Source organism: Phasianus colchicus, chromosome 17 (genome assembly GCF_987193195.1).
Source record: "Phasianus colchicus chromosome 17, bPhaCol1.hap1.1, whole genome shotgun sequence".
In the NCBI taxonomy this organism is placed as follows: Eukaryota; Metazoa; Chordata; class Aves; order Galliformes; family Phasianidae; genus Phasianus; species Phasianus colchicus.
In genome coordinates this window covers 2,223,667-2,246,587 of record NC_143452.1, presented here as the reverse complement: position 1 = coordinate 2,246,587, position 22,921 = coordinate 2,223,667, and the positions used below count along the sequence as shown (strand labels likewise).

Here is a 22,921-nt window from a genome sequence, read left to right as displayed (position 1 = left end):
GAGTGAAGGACAAGGAGCAAGAAGAATCGCTCCGTAGGCGTGCCAAATCCATTGTCACCAGTGCAGTTTTAAGAGCAAAGAATCGTTTAGAGGATGAGCTGCACCAAAGGCCTTAAGCCTATGGAACTACTGGACCACCCAAATCCCTCCACCCATCCTGCTCATGCCTCGGTCACCGTGTCATCTACTCGTAACAACAGTCTCGTACGCATGTCCAAACAAGGGGGGAAGTTCCTTTCAACCTACCGCAACATAAATAAATAAACCAACATTCCAAAAAAACAAAAAAATTGTCATTTTTGGGGGATTATCACAATTTTCTCTTCTAGGAGATAACTGACAGCCAGACTGTTCTCTGTTGTTCCGTCTTTGCCTGCCAGTACATCACAGGTGCTGGGGAATCTGATTGCCAGAGGACAGCTTCAGGAGCCCCCTGAGCCTCTGAAGTCAGAGCATGGAACCGCCAAATTTCAAGAAGCGTTGTCTTCATCTAGCTGACGGAAGTATATGGAGAGGTTATTTTCATGTCAGCTTGTCCAGTCTCCTTTCTTATAGTTGAAGGACGGGATGCCATTCAGAGGGACCTCGAGAGGCTAGAAAGGTGGGCCCAGGTGAACCTGATGAGGTTCAACACGGCAAAGTGCAGAGTTTTGCACTTGGGCCGGAGGAATCCCAAGCATCCCTACAGACTGGAAGGAGCGGTCCTTGAGAGCAGCCCTGTGGAGAAGGACCTGGGGGTCTTGGTAGACAAAAAAACCTAACATGAGCCAGCAGTGTGCCCTTGGGGCTCGGAAGGCAAATGGGATCCTGGGCTCCATCAGAAGAGGGGTGGCCAGCAGGGACAGAGAGGTGATTGTTCCCCTCTGCTCTGCTCTTGTGAGGCCCCATCTGGAATACTGCGTCCAGGTCTGGAGCCCCCAGTACAAGAAAGACAGGGAGCTGTTGGAGAGGGTCCAGAGGAGGGCCATGAAGATGATCAGGGGACTGGAGCACCTCCCCTATGAGGACAGGCTGAAAGAGCTGGGCTTGTTCAGCCTGGAGAAAAGAAGGCTACGGGGTGACCTCATTGCAGCCTTTCAGTACCTAAAGGGAGCCTACAAACAGGAGGGGAATCAACTCTTTGAAAGGGTGAGTGACAGCAGGACAAGGGGAAATGGTTTTAAGCTGAGGGAAGGGAGATTTAGGTTGGATGTCAGGGGGAAATTCTTTACGGAGAGAGTGGTGAGGTACTGGAACAGCTGCCCAGAGAGGTTGTGGATGCCCCGTCCCTGGAGGTGTTCAAAGCCAGATTGGATGGGGCCCTGGGCAGTCTGGTCTAGCATTAGGTGGAATGGTTGGTGGCCCTGCGTGTGGCAGGGGGGTTGGAGATTCATGATCCTTGAGGTCCCTTCCAACCCTGGCAATAGGAGGCAGCAGTAAAGTTTCTGCTTCTCCAGTAAGAGCAGGAGGACGTCAGATGGATGACACGTCCTGACAACAGGATGGTGAGATTTACCGGTGACTTTTCCAATGGGGAACAGCCATTGCTCTTTGGAGAAAACAAGCCTTCTGGGATCCCGTCAACAGTAAAGTCCTCTCACGCTTTGAATAGCAGCATGCCAAGTATGTCTTCTATACCTCTGATCCTGGCCCACTGTTGTGGTGTGGTGATTTTTTTCTTGTCGTATTCCACATCAGAACATCACGTCGACCAGAGGTAGTTAAGGAGTTAATGTTCTGCTTCCGCTGACTGCCTTTGATGGGCATTTTGAGTATCTGATGGGGGGGTGGGGCGGCATCCTCGGAGGACTTGGGCGCTCCGAGGCCGTGGGGTGGAGCTGCGCACAGGACCTTGAGCGTCTGCCTTTGCGGCTGGCCCCAGCTCAGGCGTTTCAGCTCGCCGGGGAGAAAAGCACGTGCTTCCCTTGAACTATCGTTGTCTGACTCGTACTTTGGATACTCTTGTCTGTCTCGTTTTGTTTGATTGGGTGAAATTCTGTAAATTACCGTTCCTCCTCAGATGCTGCCGTTGTGTTTTCTCTTCGTTAAAACTATCTGCTAGCTCTCTGCCCTTCCCCCTCTCCCAGAGCACGCGGCCTGGGGCCGGCAGGGTGGCACGGCAAGCCGTTGTACCCCTTTTTTTTCTTCTTCCCAGGGCCTGTGCCCCCCTATCACAGGCTTATATCTGGGGATAACCCCACGACAGCTATTGGTGGAGAATGCGGGCAACTATGGATCTTTACTTCATCTTAAGAGCATTATAGAGAGGACTGAGGATCATTATGTTCCTTGGAATATACTGGTTCCTTTTTAAGCTCCTCATGTTCAGTGTTGGAGTTGCACATACCTATAGCCAATGAAGGGCACTGATGGAGATACCTGCCTGGTTCCTATACATCCCGGCTAATGTAACAGACAGTATGATGTTTGGACCGGTTTCCAGGTGTTCTTCCCAGTCCCTTAGGCATGGTGGGGGTGCCAGCTTAGGGACTGTGCTATCAGTCTCTCTGAATGTATTCTCTGTGATAGGATTTTACACTACGTGAAGGAAGCTTTCCCCAGAACCAGAGAATGTGGAGTGGCAGGGAATATGGAGAGGTTTCGGAGAGAAATTAGAAGTGTGGGGACCTCCAGTGTCATGGAATTTGGGGAGTTTACTCTTGAACACCTGTGGGACCCTGATGAGGAACTAAGCGAGCATTTGGGTAAGGAATGGTGCAGCTCAGAAATATCTGGGAGGAATGGCTTATTTGGGGCCTGACTTGTGCTTGCCAAAATCTATATAGCACTATTCTGGACAGAGGGAGTTTCCAAACCGAGATCCACACCAAAAGGGGAAACCTCCAAGTCGATCAATCGCAGGAGGCACCACTACCAGTGTCATCTGCCCCTGTGGAAGGCCAGAAATGGAAACAGGTGTCCTCAGGTCTAGAACAGAAAGAAGAAGCGGAAAAGAAGATCAAGGCGAGGGGCCCTCCTCAAAACCACCACCACTGAGAAAGGCAACCAAGAAAAGTAAGAGACTTGGAGAGAAAAGTGATGAGGAGGGAGCCACTGTTACCACTATTCATCGATCCCTGAACATGACTGAAATCCAAGGCATAAAAAAGGATCACACGCGACACCGAGTGAAACTGTTGCTGCCTGGCTGCTTCAGTGATGGGACAGTGGGGCCAGAAGCATGTCCCTAAATTGTAATGAAGCTCGCCAGCTAGGAAACATCACCCGAGACTCAGCTATTCACAGAGGGATTAGTAGATGTCCGGACGGAGTAGCTACTCTCTGGGAACAAATGCTATTAGCCGTGAAGGAAAGATATCCCTTCAAGGCCAAGCTGGAGCCTGGGATGAAAAGCTGGAAAACTGTTGAGAAAGGCATCCAGTATTTGAGAGAAACAGCAGTCGTGGAAACGCTGTACGACGCTACGTTTGTTTCTAACTCGCATATCCACTGTCCCAGACTTATATCGAGGGATAACCTTGCGACGCCCACATCTGGGTAGGACCAGGCCTACAAAATGCAATACACATTTCCCAAACTTCACAACTCTCACATCGGCTTAGAATTCGCCAAACACCCTTGACATGTCTTGGCATATTTGTGCACAAGCAACCCCCCCTCCAAGATGGATGGTTTAGAAAACAACTTCAGCCAAACCAGAACATTTCAAAAGAAATGGCGACAGCAAGAAGGAGCACCATAACTACGTTATGGCCCTGTTAAATATATTTATACCATCAAATTTCATCTTGCGCCATGAAGAAATGAAGGAAAGCATGAGGGAAGCAGGGGGGTTGGAGCTGAAGATCTCTACAGGCCCCTCTCAACCCGTACAATTCTGTGATTCTGCGAAATTAACTCAGGGAAAATCCTGGAAGGAATTTGTGCCTCATGCAGTGCTGCATGCGATGGAAGACAGAGAAAAGCTAGTCCAGGTCCTGGACTCAAAGCAGGGCCAGCTGGAGCAGCTTGCAGTGAGGGCACCCAGAATGGCCTCCATGCAGCTGCAGGGTTGCCGGGTGGCGGCGCGGTGACATCGTGACGGCATTGTGATGCAACAGTGGGTGAGCGTGACATAAAGCTGCAGGCTGGGACTCCGGCTGGGGTGGCCTCAGTTCGCTGCTGCTGGAGCGAGAGGTGGCAGCGGAAGGTCGCAGTTCTCAGAGAGTTCCTGCAAGGAGCCATGGAGCGCTGTGGCACTGCTGGATTCCGAAATCCGGATGCCCTTCTGAGCATCGTGGGGAAGAGCGGAAAGGTGAGCACCGCGTCCTCAGAGAGGGCTGAGTGCAGCAGCCTGGCCTCTGTGCGACTGCTCTGGGGCCGGAGATGCTCTCTGGAGGCAGACGGGCATCTTCTCATGCTGGCGCTGGAGAAGGCTTGCAGGGAATCGCGCCTCTCCGCACATCCCAGCGTCGGGCTCAGAAGTGGGAAGGCAGCTGCCAAAGGGAACGGGGCTGGGGCTGGGGCTGGAGAGGGGACTGGAGTGCCTGAGTGTGCAGGAGTGTCTTTGTCTTTGTCTTTCTAGCTCCGACCCGGAGGACAGGAAGTTGGAGCAGGAGGTAGCGGGCTGCTGGACCTCCCACTCGGGGTCAAAATCCCTGTGCAGCCTGGCACCAAGCCTGTCTTCTGCAGGACAAAGCTGGGGGAAAAGGTGAGAGGAGGAGGAGGAAAGGATCCAAAGGGCCTCTTGTTTCCTGGGGTTGCCATCATGCCAAGGAGGCCTTGTGGGACCTGCTCGACAGTGGGAACTGCGGCCCTTTGCTCCTTTGGCCCTTTGCTCCAACCGCATGGGGGAATGAAGGCACACTCCTGGCTCCGCAGCAGGGAGACAACCGAGGGCTTGCCAACAGCAGTGCCCAGTGGTCAGGAGAGGGTCTGAAAGCTGGGCTCTCCACACGGATGAGCTTGCCAGCACTAGTTCCATCACCAAATCTGGCACCAGGCAAGCAGGTGGCTGGGGCCCTGCCCGCAGCTGCTGTTGGGATGCTGGGGCCAGGCACCCATCTGGCACAGCCAAAAATGTGGAGAGTGGGACATTCCTGGAAGAGGGTGCAACCTTCTCCTGCTCTCCCTCTTGGAGGACTTAGAAAAACCCAGACGTGTCTGTTTGGGAAATGCGCACAGCATGCTCCTCCTCCAGCTGGGCGTGCAAGAGGCCAGCCCGTGTGCGTGAGCAGCTTGGAAGCATCTTTGTCTCTGCTGCTCTCTCCTTCCCCATTCACACTCTGGAATGCATCTCTTCCAGCTTCACCAGCCTTCTCCTCATTTTGATCTGGGAGATCCGTACAGTCGCCATCTGAGCACAGAATACAACAGCCTGCATGACCCATATCTGCAGAACTACCACAACCGCAAAGACAACCTGCAGAACCTGAAGAACAGGGGCCTTGTCACCAAGGCTGGCAAAGTAGGTTTGGAAGTTGGGCTGACCAACACAGGTCTCCTCAGGAGGGGTTTCCGGGCAGCGGGGCCGGGACCTGGCACCCCAGTGTGGAGTCCCCCTGGCCCTGGGAAGGAGGGAGGAAGCAGCGCCCCCACGGCTGGGGAGGGGAGGGTGGAGAGGAGCAGCTCCCCTGCTGCTGGGGGCCTGCACGTTTCTGGAAGGCTGTGAGGGAAGCTACCTGGACAGTTCTTGGGAGTCATCTGCCCTTGTCTCTCTGTAGGTTGTCTGCACTCTGAAAGAGTTCAATGAGTACAGGCAGTACCTGACCAGGCTGAAGCTGGAGCAGGAGAAAATAAAGAGGCAAAAAGAGGTAGGCAAAACCTGGTGTTGGGAGGCACGTGTCAGTGGCATGGCACCGAGGGCACGGGCTTTACTTGATGGATCCGAGGGAGAGGGGGAATGCAGAAGAGGTGAGGGCTGGGCTGGGGGTGCAGGCACTGTGGCATGGAAAGGACAACCCTGCTTGGGGCTGAGTTATCGCCGCATGCTGGTGTGGGGTGGCTGGGAATGTTGCTTGCTTGCAAACCGAGCACCAAGGCAGCTCTTCTCTTCTGCCCTCATTGCGTGGCTGAAGCAGAGTGCTGGCCCTCATCGGTGTCACTCATCAGCACGCAGGGCTAGAGGCACTTTCTGAGCCAAGACCGAGCCTAAATCCACTGTTCCCTTCCAGGAAAATCTTGGTCAGGAGATGCCCGGTTCGAAGAAATCTGCCTGCAGAATGCCAACGGACATGCAGAAATCTTGCCTGCGCTCAGCCACTACTGCGGACGTGGTTGCGGAGGAGAAAGCCAGTCCACTGCAGCCTCCCAGAACAGCTGGCCCTCCTCCTAGAAATACTCGTCCGTCTGGTCAAAATAGAAGGCTGAAAGTGGCTTTGGTTCAGGAAGACCTTCAGAGAGATTCAAAGAGCACAGGGCGTGCAACGAAGCTGCCTGTCAGGTTGCCTAAACTTGAGACAAGCAGCAAAGCTGGCGAGCTCCCTGCAAAGATCCGTTCTGAAACTGCCTCAAGAAGGAAGCCACGATTCCACGGAGATCGTGAGTTCAGAGCTGTGTCTGAACAGCACAGGGAAGACCAGAGTCTTCAAGAGGCAGTTAAGACTCAGGCGACAGAAGCCTTGGATGGCGTGAAGGCAGAGTTGGGTGCTGAATGTTCTGAAACCATCGAGCTTCCCAACAGCCGTCTCTCTCAGAGGCAGCCGCAGCCATCCCAGGTGCCTCTGTCATGGCAGAGCAGGACGGCAGGACCAGGCTCATCAGAAGAGCAGAGCCTGGCAACAAGCCGGAGAGAAAAGCTGTCCCTGATCCAACCAGTGCCAAGCACTGTTGACATCTCTTGTCTGATTCGCCGCATTGTACAGGAGAGCATTGAAAATGCTGTCTCCAGAGTGAAGGAGGAGGAGCAAGAAGAATCGCTCCGTAGGCGTGCCAAATCCATTGTCACCAGTGCAGTTTTAAGAGCAAAGAATCGTTTAGAGGATGAGCTGCACCAAAGGCCTTAAGCCTATGGAACTACTGGACCACCTAAACCCCTCCACCCATCCTGCTCATGCCTCGGTCACCGTGTCATCTACTCGTAACAACAGTCTCGTACGCATGTCCAAACAAGGGGGGAAGTTCCTTTCAACCTACCGCAACATAAATAAATAAACCAACATTCCAAAAAAACAAAAAAATTGTCATTTTTGGGGGATTATCACAATTTTCTCTTCTAGGAGATAACTGACAGCCAGACTGTTCTCTGTTGTTCCGTCTTTGCCTGCCAGCACATCACAGGTGCTGGGGAATCTGATTGCCAGAGGACAGCTTCAGGAGCCCCCTGAGCCTCTGAAGTCAGAGCATGGAACCGCCAAATTTCAAGAAGCGTTGTCTTCATCTAGCTGACGGAAGTATATGGAGAGGTTATTTTCATGTCAGCTTGTCCAGTCTCCTTTCTTATAGTTGAAGGACGGGATGCCATTCAGAGGGACCTCGAGAGGCTAGAAAGGTGGGCCCGGGTGAACCTGATGAGGTTCAACACGGCAAAGTGCAGAGTTTTGCACTTGGGCCGGAGGAATCCCAAGCATCCCTACAGACTGGAAGGAGCGGTCCTTGAGAGCAGCCCTGTGGAGAAGGACCTGGGGATCTTGGTAGACAAAAAAACCTAACATGAGCCAGCAGTGTGCCCTTGGGGCTCGGAAGGCAAATGGGATCCTGGGCTCCATCAGAAGAAGGGTGGCCAGCAGGGACAGAGAGGTGATTGTTCCCCTCTACTCTGCTCTTGTGAGGCCCCATCTGGAATACTGCGTCCAGGTCTGGAGCCCCCAGTACAAGAAAGACAGGGAGCTGTTGGAGAGGGTCCAGAGGAGGGCCATGAAGATGATCAGGGGACTGGAGCACCTCCCCTATGAGGACAGGCTGAAAGAGCTGGGCTTGTTCAGCCTGGAGAAAAGAAGGCTACGGGGTGACCTCATTGCAGCCTTTCAGTACCTAAAGGGAGCCTACAAACAGGAGGGGAATCAACTCTTTGAAAGGGTGAGTGACAGCAGGACAAGGGGAAATGGTTTTAAGCTGAGGGAAGGGAGATTTAGGTTGGATGTCAGGGGGAAATTCTTTACGGAGAGAGTGGTGAGGTACTGGAACAGCTGCCCAGAGAGGTTGTGGATGCCCCGTCCCTGGAGGTGTTCAAAGCCAGATTGGATGGGGCCCTGGGCAGTCTGGTCTAGCATTAGGTGGAATGGTTGGTGGCCCTGCGTGTGGCAGGGGGGTTGGAGATTCATGATCCTTGAGGTCCCTTCCAACCCTGGCAATAGGAGGCAGCAGTAAAGTTTCTGCTTCTCCAGTAAGAGCAGGAGGACGTCAGATGGATGACACGTCCTGACAACAGGATGGTGAGATTTACCGGTGACTTTTCCAATGGGGAACAGCCATTGCTCTTTGGAGAAAACAAGCCTTCTGGGATCCCGTCAACAGTAAAGTCCTCTCACGCTTTGAATAGCAGCATGCCAAGTATGTCTTCTATACCTCTGATCCTGGCCCACTGTTGTGGTGTGGTGATTTTTTTCTTGTCGTATTCCACATCAGAACATCACGTCGACCAGAGGTAGTTAAGGAGTTAATGTTCTGCTTCCGCTGACTGCCTTTGATGGGCATTTTGAGTATCTGATGGGGGGGTGGGGCAGCATCCTCGGAGGACTTGGGCGCTCCGAGGCCGTGGGGTGGAGCTGCGCACAGGACCTTGAGCGTCTGCCTTTGCGGCTGGCCCCAGCTCAGGCGTTTCAGCTCGCCGGGGAGAAAAGCACGTGCTTCCCTTGCACTATCGTTGTCTGACTCGTACTTTGGATACTCTTGTCTGTCTCGTTTTGTTTGATTGGGTGAAATTCTGTAAATTACCATTCCTCCTCAGATGCTGCCGTTGTGTTTTCTCTTTGTTAAAACTATCTGCTAGCTCTCTGCCCTTCCCCCTCTCCCAGAGCACGCGGCCTGGGGCTGGCAGGGTGGCACGGCAAGCCGTTGTACCCCTTTTTTTTTCTTCTTCCCAGGGCCTGTGCCCCCCTATCACAGGCTTATATCTGGGGATAACCCCACGACAGCTATTGGTGGAGAATGCGGGCAACTATGGATCTTTACTTCATCTTAAGAGCATTATAGAGAAGACTGAGGATCATTATGTTCCTTGGAATATACTGGTTCCTTTTTAAGCTCCTCATGTTCAGTGTTGGAGTTGCACATACCTATAGCCAATGAAGGGCACTGATGGAGATACCTGCCTGGTTCCTATACATCCCGGCTAATGTAACAGACAGTATGATGTTTGGACCGGTTTCCAGGTGTTCTTCCCAGTCCCTTAGGCATGGTGGGGGTGCCAGCTTAGGGACTGTGCTATCAGTCTCTCTGAATGTATTCTCTGTGATAGGATTTTACACTACGTGAAGGAAGCTTTCCCCAGAACCAGAGAATGTGGAGTGGCAGGGAATATGGAGAGGTTTCGGAGAGAAATTAGAAGTGTGGGGACCTCCAGTGTCATGGAATTTGGGGAGTTTACTCTTGAACACCTGTGGGACCCTGATGAGGAACTAAGCGAGCATTTGGGTAAGGAATGGTGCAGCTCAGAAATATCTGGGAGGAATGGCTTATTTGGGGCCTGACTTGTGCTTGCCAAAATCTATATAGCACTATTCTGGACAGAGGGAGTTTCCAAACCGAGATCCACACCAAAAGGGGAAACCTCCAAGTCGATCAATCGCAGGAGGCACCACTACCAGTGTCATCTGCCCCTGTGGAAGGCCAGAAATGGAAACAGGTGTCCTCAGGTCTAGAACAGAAAGAAGAAGCGGAAAAGAAGATCAAGGCGAGGGGCCCTCCTCAAAACCACCACCACTGAGAAAGGCAACCAAGAAAAGTAAGAGACTTGGAGAGAAAAGTGATGAGGAGGGAGCCACTGTTACCACTATTCATCGATCCCTGAACATGACTGAAATCCAAGGCATAAAAAAGGATCACACGCGACACCGAGTGAAACTGTTGCTGCCTGGCTGCTTCAGTGATGGGACAGTGGGGCCAGAAGCATGTCCCTAAATTGTAATGAAGCTCGCCAGCTAGGAAACATCACCCGAGACTCAGCTATTCACAGAGGGATTAGTAGATGTCCGGACGGAGTAGCTACTCTCTGGGAACAAATGCTATTAGCCGTGAAGGAAAGATATCCCTTCAAGGCCAAGCTGGAGCCTGGGATGAAAAGCTGGAAAACTGTTGAGAAAGGCATCCAGTATTTGAGAGAAACAGCAGTCGTGGAAACGCTGTACGACGCTACGTTTGTTTCTAACTCGCATATCCACTGTCCCAGACTTATATCGAGGGATAACCTTGCGACGCCCACATCTGGGTAGGACCAGGCCTACAAAATGCAATACACATTTCCCAAACTTCACAACTCTCACATCGGCTTAGAATTCGCCAAACACCCTTGACATGTCTTGGCATATTTGTGCACAAGCAACCCCCCCTCCAAGATGGATGGTTTAGAAAACAACTTCAGCCAAACCAGAACATTTCAAAAGAAATGGCGACAGCAAGAAGGAGCACCATAACTACGTTATGGCCCTGTTAAATATATTTATACCATCAAATTTCATCTTGCGCCATGAAGAAATGAAGGAAAGCATGAGGGAAGCAGGGGGGTTGGAGCTGAAGATCTCTACAGGCCCCTCTCAACCCGTACAATTCTGTGATTCTGCGAAATTAACTCAGGGAAAATCCTGGAAGGAATTTGTGCCTCATGCAGTGCTGCATGCGATGGAAGACAGAGAAAAGCTAGTCCAGGTCCTGGACTCAAAGCAGGGCCAGCTGGAGCAGCTTGCAGTGAGGGCACCCAGAATGGCCTCCATGCAGCTGCAGGGTTGCCGGGTGGCGGCGCGGTGACATCGTGACGGCATTGTGATGCAACAGTGGGTGAGCGTGACATAAAGCTGCAGGCTGGGACTCCGGCTGGGGTGGCCTCAGTTCGCTGCTGCTGGAGCGAGAGGTGGCAGCGGAAGGTCGCAGTTCTCAGAGAGTTCCTGCAAGGAGCCATGGAGCGCTGTGGCACTGCTGGATTCCGAAATCCGGATGCCCTTCTGAGCATCGTGGGGAAGAGCGGAAAGGTGAGCACCGCGTCCTCAGAGAGGGCTGAGTGCAGCAGCCTGGCCTCTGTGCGACTGCTCTGGGGCCGGAGATGCTCTCTGGAGGCAGACGGGCATCTTCTCATGCTGGCGCTGGAGAAGGCTTGCAGGGAATCGCGCCTCTCCGCACATCCCAGCGTCGGGCTCAGAAGTGGGAAGGCAGCTGCCAAAGGGAACGGGGCTGGGGCTGGGGCTGGAGAGGGGACTGGAGTGCCTGAGTGTGCAGGAGTGTCTTTGTCTTTGTCTTTCTAGCTCCGACCCGGAGGACAGGAAGTTGGAGCAGGAGGTAGCGGGCTGCTGGACCTCCCACTCGGGGTCAAAATCCCTGTGCAGCCTGGCACCAAGCCTGTCTTCTGCAGGACAAAGCTGGGGGAAAAGGTGAGAGGAGGAGGAGGAAAGGATCCAAAGGGCCTCTTGTTTCCTGGGGTTGCCATCATGCCAAGGAGGCCTTGTGGGACCTGCTCGACAGTGGGAACTGCGGCCCTTTGCTCCTTTGGCCCTTTGCTCCAACCGCATGGGGGAATGAAGGCACACTCCTGGCTCCGCAGCAGGGAGACAACCGAGGGCTTGCCAACAGCAGTGCCCAGTGGTCAGGAGAGGGTCTGAAAGCTGGGCTCTCCACACGGATGAGCTTGCCAGCACTAGTTCCATCACCAAATCTGGCACCAGGCAAGCAGGTGGCTGGGGCCCTGCCCGCAGCTGCTGTTGGGATGCTGGGGCCAGGCACCCATCTGGCACAGCCAAAAATGTGGAGAGTGGGACATTCCTGGAAGAGGGTGCAACCTTCTCCTGCTCTCCCTCTTGGAGGACTTAGAAAAACCCAGACGTGTCTGTTTGGGAAATGCGCACAGCATGCTCCTCCTCCAGCTGGGCGTGCAAGAGGCCAGCCCGTGTGCGTGAGCAGCTTGGAAGCATCTTTGTCTCTGCTGCTCTCTCCTTCCCCATTCACACTCTGGAATGCATCTCTTCCAGCTTCACCAGCCTTCTCCTCATTTTGATCTGGGAGATCCGTACAGTCGCCATCTGAGCACAGAATACAACAGCCTGCATGACCCATATCTGCAGAACTACCACAACCGCAAAGACAACCTGCAGAACCTGAAGAACAGGGGCCTTGTCACCAAGGCTGGCAAAGTAGGTTTGGAAGTTGGGCTGACCAACACAGGTCTCCTCAGGAGGGGTTTCCGGGCAGCGGGGCCGGGACCTGGCACCCCAGTGTGGAGTCCCCCTGGCCCTGGGAAGGAGGGAGGAAGCAGCGCCCCCACGGCTGGGGAGGGGAGGGTGGAGAGGAGCAGCTCCCCTGCTGCTGGGGGCCTGCACGTTTCTGGAAGGCTGTGAGGGAAGCTACCTGGACAGTTCTTGGGAGTCATCTGCCCTTGTCTCTCTGTAGGTTGTCTGCACTCTGAAAGAGTTCAATGAGTACAGGCAGTACCTGACCAGGCTGAAGCTGGAGCAGGAGAAAATAAAGAGGCAAAAAGAGGTAGGCAAAACCTGGTGTTGGGAGGCACGTGTCAGTGGCATGGCACCGAGGGCACGGGCTTTACTTGATGGATCCGAGGGAGAGGGGGAATGCAGAAGAGGTGAGGGCTGGGCTGGGGGTGCAGGCACTGTGGCATGGAAAGGACAACCCTGCTTGGGGCTGAGTTATCGCCGCATGCTGGTGTGGGGTGGCTGGGAATGTTGCTTGCTTGCAAACCGAGCACCAAGGCAGCTCTTCTCTTCTGCCCTCATTGCGTGGCTGAAGCAGAGTGCTGGCCCTCATCGGTGTCACTCATCAGCACGCAGGGCTAGAGGCACTTTCTGAGCCAAGACCGAGCCTAAATCCACTGTTCCCTTCCAGGAAAATCTTGGTCAGGAGATGCCCGGTTCGAAGAAATCTGCCTGCAGAATGCCAACGGACATGCAGAAATCTTGCCTGCGCTCAGCCACTACTGCGGACGTGGTTGCGGAGGAGAAAGCCAGTCCACTGCAGCCTCCCAGAACAGCTGGCCCTCCTCCTAGAAATACTCGTCCGTCTGGTCAAAATAGAAGGCTAAAAGTGGCTTTGGTTCAGGAAGACCTTCAGAGAGATTCAAAGAGCACAGGGCGTGCAACGAAGCTGCCTGTCAGGTTGCCTAAACTTGAGACAAGCAGCAAAGCTGGCGAGCTCCCTGCAAAGATCCGTTCTGAAACTGCCTCAAGAAGGAAGCCACGATTCCACGGAGATCGTGAGTTCAGAGCTGTGTCTGAACAGCACAGGGAAGACCAGAGTCTTCAAGAGGCAGTTAAGACTCAGGCGACAGAAGCCTTGGATGGCGTGAAGGCAGAGTTGGGTGCTGAATGTTCTGAAACCATCGAGCTTCCCAACAGCCGTCTCTCTCAGAGGCAGCCGCAGCCATCCCAGGTGCCTCTGTCATGGCAGAGCAGGACGGCAGGACCAGGCTCATCAGAAGAGCAGAGCCTGGCAACAAGCCGGAGAGAAAAGCTGTCCCTGATCCAACCAGTGCCAAGCACTGTTGACATCTCTTGTCTGATTCGCCGCATTGTACAGGAGAGCATTGAAAATGCTGTCTCCAGAGTGAAGGAGGAGGAGCAAGAAGAATCGCTCCGTAGGCGTGCCAAATCCATTGTCACCAGTGCAGTTTTAAGAGCAAAGAATCGTTTAGAGGATGAGCTGCACCAAAGGCCTTAAGCCTATGGAACTACTGGACCACCTAAACCCCTCCACCCATCCTGCTCATGCCTCGGTCACCGTGTCATCTACTCGTAACAACAGTCTCGTACGCATGTCCAAACAAGGGGGGAAGTTCCTTTCAACCTACCGCAACATAAATAAATAAACCAACATTCCAAAAAAACAAAAAAATTGTCATTTTTGGGGGATTATCACAATTTTCTCTTCTAGGAGATAACTGACAGCCAGACTGTTCTCTGTTGTTCCGTCTTTGCCTGCCAGCACATCACAGGTGCTGGGGAATCTGATTGCCAGAGGACAGCTTCAGGAGCCCCCTGAGCCTCTGAAGTCAGAGCATGGAACCGCCAAATTTCAAGAAGCGTTGTCTTCATCTAGCTGACGGAAGTATATGGAGAGGTTATTTTCATGTCAGCTTGTCCAGTCTCCTTTCTTATAGTTGAAGGACGGGATGCCATTCAGAGGGACCTCGAGAGGCTAGAAAGGTGGGCCCGGGTGAACCTGATGAGGTTCAACACGGCAAAGTGCAGAGTTTTGCACTTGGGCCGGAGGAATCCCAAGCATCCCTACAGACTGGAAGGAGCGGTCCTTGAGAGCAGCCCTGTGGAGAAGGACCTGGGGATCTTGGTAGACAAAAAAACCTAACATGAGCCAGCAGTGTGCCCTTGGGGCTCGGAAGGCAAATGGGATCCTGGGCTCCATCAGAAGAAGGGTGGCCAGCAGGGACAGAGAGGTGATTGTTCCCCTCTACTCTGCTCTTGTGAGGCCCCATCTGGAATACTGCGTCCAGGTCTGGAGCCCCCAGTACAAGAAAGACAGGGAGCTGTTGGAGAGGGTCCAGAGGAGGGCCATGAAGATGATCAGGGGACTGGAGCACCTCCCCTATGAGGACAGGCTGAAAGAGCTGGGCTTGTTCAGCCTGGAGAAAAGAAGGCTACGGGGTGACCTCATTGCAGCCTTTCAGTACCTAAAGGGAGCCTACAAACAGGAGGGGAATCAACTCTTTGAAAGGGTGAGTGACAGCAGGACAAGGGGAAATGGTTTTAAGCTGAGGGAAGGGAGATTTAGGTTGGATGTCAGGGGGAAATTCTTTACGGAGAGAGTGGTGAGGTACTGGAACAGCTGCCCAGAGAGGTTGTGGATGCCCCGTCCCTGGAGGTGTTCAAAGCCAGATTGGATGGGGCCCTGGGCAGTCTGGTCTAGCATTAGGTGGAATGGTTGGTGGCCCTGCGTGTGGCAGGGGGGTTGGAGATTCATGATCCTTGAGGTCCCTTCCAACCCTGGCAATAGGAGGCAGCAGTAAAGTTTCTGCTTCTCCAGTAAGAGCAGGAGGACGTCAGATGGATGACACGTCCTGACAACAGGATGGTGAGATTTACCGGTGACTTTTCCAATGGGGAACAGCCATTGCTCTTTGGAGAAAACAAGCCTTCTGGGATCCCGTCAACAGTAAAGTCCTCTCACGCTTTGAATAGCAGCATGCCAAGTATGTCTTCTATACCTCTGATCCTGGCCCACTGTTGTGGTGTGGTGATTTTTTTCTTGTCGTATTCCACATCAGAACATCACGTCGACCAGAGGTAGTTAAGGAGTTAATGTTCTGCTTCCGCTGACTGCCTTTGATGGGCATTTTGAGTATCTGATGGGGGGGTGGGGCAGCATCCTCGGAGGACTTGGGCGCTCCGAGGCCGTGGGGTGGAGCTGCGCACAGGACCTTGAGCGTCTGCCTTTGCGGCTGGCCCCAGCTCAGGCGTTTCAGCTCGCCGGGGAGAAAAGCACGTGCTTCCCTTGCACTATCGTTGTCTGACTCGTACTTTGGATACTCTTGTCTGTCTCGTTTTGTTTGATTGGGTGAAATTCTGTAAATTACCATTCCTCCTCAGATGCTGCCGTTGTGTTTTCTCTTTGTTAAAACTATCTGCTAGCTCTCTGCCCTTCCCCCTCTCCCAGAGCACGCGGCCTGGGGCTGGCAGGGTGGCACGGCAAGCCGTTGTACCCCTTTTTTTTTCTTCTTCCCAGGGCCTGTGCCCCCCTATCACAGGCTTATATCTGGGGATAACCCCACGACAGCTATTGGTGGAGAATGCGGGCAACTATGGATCTTTACTTCATCTTAAGAGCATTATAGAGAAGACTGAGGATCATTATGTTCCTTGGAATATACTGGTTCCTTTTTAAGCTCCTCATGTTCAGTGTTGGAGTTGCACATACCTATAGCCAATGAAGGGCACTGATGGAGATACCTGCCTGGTTCCTATACATCCCGGCTAATGTAACAGACAGTATGATGTTTGGACCGGTTTCCAGGTGTTCTTCCCAGTCCCTTAGGCATGGTGGGGGTGCCAGCTTAGGGACTGTGCTATCAGTCTCTCTGAATGTATTCTCTGTGATAGGATTTTACACTACGTGAAGGAAGCTTTCCCCAGAACCAGAGAATGTGGAGTGGCAGGGAATATGGAGAGGTTTCGGAGAGAAATTAGAAGTGTGGGGACCTCCAGTGTCATGGAATTTGGGGAGTTTACTCTTGAACACCTGTGGGACCCTGATGAGGAACTAAGCGAGCATTTGGGTAAGGAATGGTGCAGCTCAGAAATATCTGGGAGGAATGGCTTATTTGGGGCCTGACTTGTGCTTGCCAAAATCTATATAGCACTATTCTGGACAGAGGGAGTTTCCAAACCGAGATCCACACCAAAAGGGGAAACCTCCAAGTCGATCAATCGCAGGAGGCACCACTACCAGTGTCATCTGCCCCTGTGGAAGGCCAGAAATGGAAACAGGTGTCCTCAGGTCTAGAACAGAAAGAAGAAGCGGAAAAGAAGATCAAGGCGAGGGGCCCTCCTCAAAACCACCACCACTGAGAAAGGCAACCAAGAAAAGTAAGAGACTTGGAGAGAAAAGTGATGAGGAGGGAGCCACTGTTACCACTATTCATCGATCCCTGAACATGACTGAAATCCAAGGCATAAAAAAGGATCACACGCGACACCGAGTGAAACTGTTGCTGCCTGGCTGCTTCAGTGATGGGACAGTGGGGCCAGAAGCATGTCCCTAAATTGTAATGAAGCTCGCCAGCTAGGAAACATCACCCGAGACTCAGCTATTCACAGAGGGATTAGTAGATGTCCGGACGGAGTAGCTACTCTCTGGGAACAAATGCTATTAGCCGTGAAGGAAAGATATCCCTTCAAGGCCAAGCTGGAGCCTGGGATGAAAAGCTGGAAAACTGTTGAGAAAGGCATCCAGTATTTGAGAGAAACAGCAGTCGTGGAAACGCTGTACGACGCTACGTTTGTTTCTAACTCGCATATCCACTGTCCCAGACTTATATCGAGGGATAACCTTGCGACGCCCACATCTGGGTAGGACCAGGCCTACAAAATGCAATACACATTTCCCAAACTTCACAACTCTCACATCGGCTTAGAATTCGCCAAACACCCTTGACATGTCTTGGCATATTTGTGCACAAGCAACCCCCCCTCCAAGATGGATGGTTTAGAAAACAACTTCAGCCAAACCAGAACATTTCAAAAGAAATGGCGACAGCAAGAAGGAGCACCATAACTACGTTATGGCCCTGTTAAATATATTTATACCATCAAATTTCATCTTGCGCCATGAAGAAATGAAGGAAAGCATGAGGGAAGCAGGGGGGTTGGAGCTGAAGATCTCTACAGGCCCCTCTCAACCCGTACAATTCTGTGATTCTGCGAAATTAACTCAGGGAAAATCCTGGAAGGAATTTGTGCCTCATGCAGTGCTGCATGCGATGGAAGACAGAGAAAAGCTAGTCCAGGTCCTGGACTCAAAGCAGGGCCAGCTGGAGCAGCTTGCAGTGAGGGCACCCAGAATGGCCTCCATGCAGCTGCAGGGTTGCCGGGTGGCGGCGCGGTGACATCGTGACGGCATTGTGATGCAACAGTGGGTGAGCGTGACATAAAGCTGCAGGCTGGGACTCCGGCTGGGGTGGCCTCAGTTCGCTGCTGCTGGAGCGAGAGGTGGCAGCGGAAGGTCGCAGTTCTCAGAGAGTTCCTGCAAGGAGCCATGGAGCGCTGTGGCACTGCTGGATTCCGAAATCCGGATGCCCTTCTGAGCATCGTGGGGAAGAGCGGAAAGGTGAGCACCGCGTCCTCAGAGAGGGCTGAGTGCAGCAGCCTGGCCTCTGTGCGACTGCTCTGGGGCCGGAGATGCTCTCTGGAGGCAGACGGGCATCTTCTCATGCTGGCGCTGGAGAAGGCTTGCAGGGAATCGCGCCTCTCCGCACATCCCAGCGTCGGGCTCAGAAGTGGGAAGGCAGCTGCCAAAGGGAACGGGGCTGGGGCTGGGGCTGGAGAGGGGACTGGAGTGCCTGAGTGTGCAGGAGTGTCTTTGTCTTTGTCTTTCTAGCTCCGACCCGGAGGACAGGAAGTTGGAGCAGGAGGTAGCGGGCTGCTGGACCTCCCACTCGGGGTCAAAATCCCTGTGCAGCCTGGCACCAAGCCTGTCTTCTGCAGGACAAAGCTGGGGGAAAAGGTGAGAGGAGGAGGAGGAAAGGATCCAAAGGGCCTCTTGTTTCCTGGGGTTGCCATCATGCCAAGGAGGCCTTGTGGGACCTGCTCGACAGTGGGAACTGCGGCCCTTTGCTCCTTTGGCCCTTTGCTCCAACCGCATGGGGGAATGAAGGCACACTCCTGGCTCCGCAGCAGGGAGACAACCGAGGGCTTGCCAACAGCAGTGCCCAGTGGTCAGGAGAGGGTCTGAAAGCTGGGCTCTCCACACGGATGAGCTTGCCAGCACTAGTTCCATCACCAAATCTGGCACCAGGCAAGCAGGTGGCTGGGGCCCTGCCCGCAGCTGCTGTTGGGATGCTGGGGCCAGGCACCCATCTGGCACAGCCAAAAATGTGGAGAGTGGGACATTCCTGGAAGAGGGTGCAACCTTCTCCTGCTCTCCCTCTTGGAGGACTTAGAAAAACCCAGACGTGTCTGTTTGGAAAATGCACACAGCATGCTCCTCCTCCAGCTGGGCGTGCAAGAGGCCAGCCCGTGTGCGTGAGCAGCTTGGAAGCATCTTTGTCTCTGCTGCTCTCTCCTTCCCCATTCACACTCTGGAATGCATCTCTTCCAGCTTCACCAGCCTTCTCCTCATTTTGATCTGGGAGATCCGTACAGTCGCCATCTGAGCACAGAATACAACAGCCTGCATGACCCATATCTGCAGAACTACCACAACCGCAAAGACAACCTGCAGAACCTGAAGAACAGGGGCCTTGTCACCAAGGCTGGCAAAGTAGGTTTGGAAGTTGGGCTGACCAACACAGGTCTCCTCAGGAGGGGTTTCCGGGCAGCGGGGCCGGGACCTGGCACCCCAGTGTGGAGTCCCCCTGGCCCTGGGAAGGAGGGAGGAAGCAGCGCCCCCACGGCTGGGGAGGGGAGGGTGGAGAGGAGCAGCTCCCCTGCTGCTGGGGGCCTGCACGTTTCTGGAAGGCTGTGAGGGAAGCTACCTGGACAGTTCTTGGGAGTCATCTGCCCTTGTCTCTCTGTAGGTTGTCTGCACTCTGAAAGAGTTCAATGAGTACAGGCAGTACCTGACCAGGCTGAAGCTGGAGCAGGAGAAAATAAAGAGGCAAAAAGAGGTAGGCAAAACCTGGTGTTGGGAGGCACGTGTCAGTGGCATGGCACCGAGGGCACGGGCTTTACTTGATGGATCCGAGGGAGAGGGGGAATGCAGAAGAGGTGAGGGCTGGGCTGGGGGTGCAGGCACTGTGGCATGGAAAGGACAACCCTGCTTGGGGCTGAGTTATCGCCGCATGCTGGTGTGGGGTGGCTGGGAATGTTGCTTGCTTGCAAACCGAGCACCGAGGCAGCTCTTCTCTTCTGCCCTCATTGCGTGGCTGAAGCAGAGTGCTGGCCCTCATCGGTGTCACTCATCAGCACGCAGGGCTAGAGGCACTTTCTGAGCCAAGACCGAGCCTAAATCCACTGTTCCCTTCCAGGAAAATCTTGGTCAGGAGATGCCCGGTTCGAAGAAATCTGCCTGCAGAATGCCAACGGACATGCAGAAATCTTGCCTGCGCTCAGCCACTACTGCGGACGTGGTTGCGGAGGAGAAAGCCAGTCCACTGCAGCCTCCCAGAACAGCTGGCCCTCCTCCTAGAAATACTCGTCCGTCTGGTCAAAATAGAAGGCTGAAAGTGGCTTTGGTTCAGGAAGACCTTCAGAGAGATTCAAAGAGCACAGGGCGTGCAACGAAGCTGCCTGTCAGGTTGCCTAAACTTGAGACAAGCAGCAAAGCTGGCGAGCTCCCTGCAAAGATCCGTTCTGAAACTGCCTCAAGAAGGAAGCCACGATTCCACGGAGATCGTGAGTTCAGAGCTGTGTCTGAACAGCACAGGGAAGACCAGAGTCTTCAAGAGGCAGTTAAGACTCAGGCGACAGAAGCCTTGGATGGCGTGAAGGCAGAGTTGGGTGCTGAATGTTCTGAAACCATCGAGCTTCCCAACAGCCGTCTCTCTCAGAGGCAGCTGCAGCCATCCCAGGTGCCTCTGTCATGGCAGAGCAGGACGGCAGGACCAGGCTCATCAGAAGAGCAGAGCCTGGCAACAAGCCGGAGAGAAAAGCTGCCCCTGATCCAACCAGTGCCAAGCACTGTTGACATCTCTTGTCTGATTCGCCGCATTGTACAGGAGAGCATTGAAAATGCTGTCTCCAGAGTGAAGGAGGAGGAGCAAGAAGAATCGCTCCGTAGGCGTGCCAAATCCATTGTCACCAGTGCAGTTTTAAGAGCAAAGAATCGTTTAGAGGATGAGCTGCACCAAAGGCCTTAAGCCTATGGAACTACTGGACCACCTAAACCCCTCCACCCATCCTGCTCATGCCTCGGTCACCGTGTCATCTACTCGTAACAACAGTCTCGTACGCATGTCCAAACAAGGGGGGAAGTTCCTTTCAACCTACCGCAACATAAATAAATAAACCAACATTCCAAAAAAAAAAAAAAAATTGTCATTTTTGGGGGATTATTCTATGTTTCTATTTGTACAAATATTTTTCTATTTGTCTGGAAGGAGAGGCATACACCATTTGGAATAATGTTGCTATTTTTGTGAAATGGCTTACTCTTGTAGCTGTTTTAAGCTGCAGTCTGTCTCTTACCCTGTGTCATACGAGTCCCACAGGTTGTCAGGATGAGCTCTCTGAATATTTTAACATTTTGGAAAGCAAATCATCACTTGTGCTGCATTCTTTGGCCTGCTTCTCATGCAGCGTTCCCCAGGGAGGTTGCAAAGACATCCCCAGGGAGATAGAGCTCATGGCCTCATATACTCAGTTTGGAACTAGCAAAGTTCCGCCAACTCTCTTATCATCAATATTCTTCTCAAACTCACCCTAATTTGTGGTTGGATTCATGAGTTTTTTATCACACATCTACATTAGAGAAATACATCTTCTCTTTTCAAATTCACCACTTCACTTTCCCATGCCTGCTGGATTAATGAAATGGATGGTATTTTATCAGATCAATTATCAGATCTAACAATCTGGGAGGAAAAAGGGAGTGAGAAATAAAAGATTAGTTAGTGAGTAATATTGGAGAAGACATTGAAGTGAATGATTTTCTATTTACTACAAATAGAGGGTAACAAGTTAATATGAGAGAAAGCAGAATTTGGGTAATAACCATCACACTGCTGTGATGAATTGTCTTATACAGATTGCATTTATTTGTTAACGCCGTAATGAGCTGTGCCAGAGAATTCTGAAAAATGTCTTGTAGAGTTTAAATATTAGTAGTTAGTGGTTCTTCTTCCGTCTTGCCTCCATAGCCACTACAAATTGTCTGTTCATTTAATTGAACTTGTTCCTTCTCCTTCCAAAGAAGTATCATCATAGAATCATAGAATCACAGAATGTCTTGAGTTGGAACGGACCTCAAGGATGATGAATCTCCAACCCCCTGCCACACACAGGGCCACCAACCTCCACATTCAATACCAGCCCAGGCTGCCCAGGCATCCAACCTGGCCTTGAACACCTCCAGGGATGGACGGGGCATCCACAGCCTCTCTGGGCAGCTGTTCCAGCACCTCACCACTCTCTCTGTAAAGAACTTCCCCCTGACATCCAACCCAAATCTTCCCTCCTTCAACTTAAAACCATTTTCCCTTGTCCTTCTGTTATCTATCCTTTCAAAAAGTTGACTCCCTTTAGGTACTGAAAGACTGCAATGAGGTCACCCTGCAGCCTTCTCTTCTCCAGAGGTAGGCTCACATTACCAAGGACAAAAAGCCCAAAATACAAGCTGTGCTTCAGTGACCTTATGGGGACAGCAATCTGGTGCTCAGCATTCAGTCACTGGAGACCAGAATCTGAAAGATGTCAGTTCTCTGCTGTGAAACCACGGCGAGGATGTCTGAGCAACTGGTCTTCTGCAGTGAGGTGTGTAAAAAGCCATCATTTTACTGCACAATACTGGAGAACTACAGGCCTGTGCATTATCATCATCATTATTTCTCTGCATTTAAGGCATAGAAAAAGATAGATTTGCTAGCAATCTACTTCTAGCACTCCAGGCACTGATGGGACTTAATTATCTTCCAGATAATTTTGGTCAAAAATTAAAAACTAAATCTAATAAAAACATTTACAGCAGGGTTTTATTTATGGATGGAATCTGACCCTTCATTGGCATCAGTTAATGTCTCATTGGTATTGAAATGACAAATAAGTCTTGTTCCTTTGAAGTAGAATGTTGATCAAGCTGCTTTGTGAGCGTGATTCTAGCCAGAACAGAACAGTGAGCACAGATACTTGCTAACCACTAATTATAATATCTCCCACAGGCAAGAAGCTGTCCTGACATGTTATGAAACACATTGGAGTTTCATGAGACATGCTGAAACTTTGATCTATTTGCAAGTGGACATTTATATCAGAAATGTCCGGGCTGAATTTTGTTCCTTTCTAATCTCTTCTCTCCCATGTACCCCTCTCTCATGTGGTTAAATGCAGCACTGACAACTCAAAATACTTGGAATTAATGGCTGACATCTGAGAAAGCATGAGGAGAGTGGTTTTAATAATCAAAATAGTTCTAAAAAAGAGTACAGATGGGGAGTTGCATTTACTGTCTGAGGCCCAGCAGTATTAGGGTGTCTAATGCACTCATTAAGAGACACAGGCCTTAATCACCATAACCTTGTTGAATA

General features: G+C 52.2%; 2 protein-coding genes across 2 annotated transcripts; both read left to right on the top strand.

Moving 5' to 3' along the window:
- Positions 1-126: 126 nt before the first annotated feature.
- On the top strand, positions 127-9,063 carry LOC116235126 (uncharacterized). The gene is made up of 5 exons (XM_090152315.1): positions 127-4,234; positions 4,505-4,630; positions 5,225-5,386; positions 5,643-5,732; positions 6,093-9,063. Exons 1-5 carry the CDS (start codon positions 4,163-4,165, stop codon positions 6,921-6,923), a joined length of 1,281 nt encoding a protein of 426 aa, XP_090008441.1. The 5' UTR covers positions 127-4,162; the 3' UTR covers positions 6,924-9,063.
- A 4-nt stretch (positions 9,064-9,067) lies between these two features.
- LOC149915580 (uncharacterized) lies at positions 9,068-20,719 on the top strand. Its single transcript, XM_090152364.1, has 10 exons — positions 9,068-11,042; positions 11,313-11,438; positions 12,033-12,194; positions 12,451-12,540; positions 12,901-13,728; positions 17,683-17,850; positions 18,121-18,246; positions 18,841-19,002; positions 19,259-19,348; positions 19,709-20,719. Exons 1-10 carry the CDS (start codon positions 10,971-10,973, stop codon positions 20,537-20,539), a joined length of 2,655 nt encoding a protein of 884 aa, XP_090008490.1. The 5' UTR covers positions 9,068-10,970; the 3' UTR covers positions 20,540-20,719.
- Positions 20,720-22,921: the final 2,202 nt, after the last annotated feature.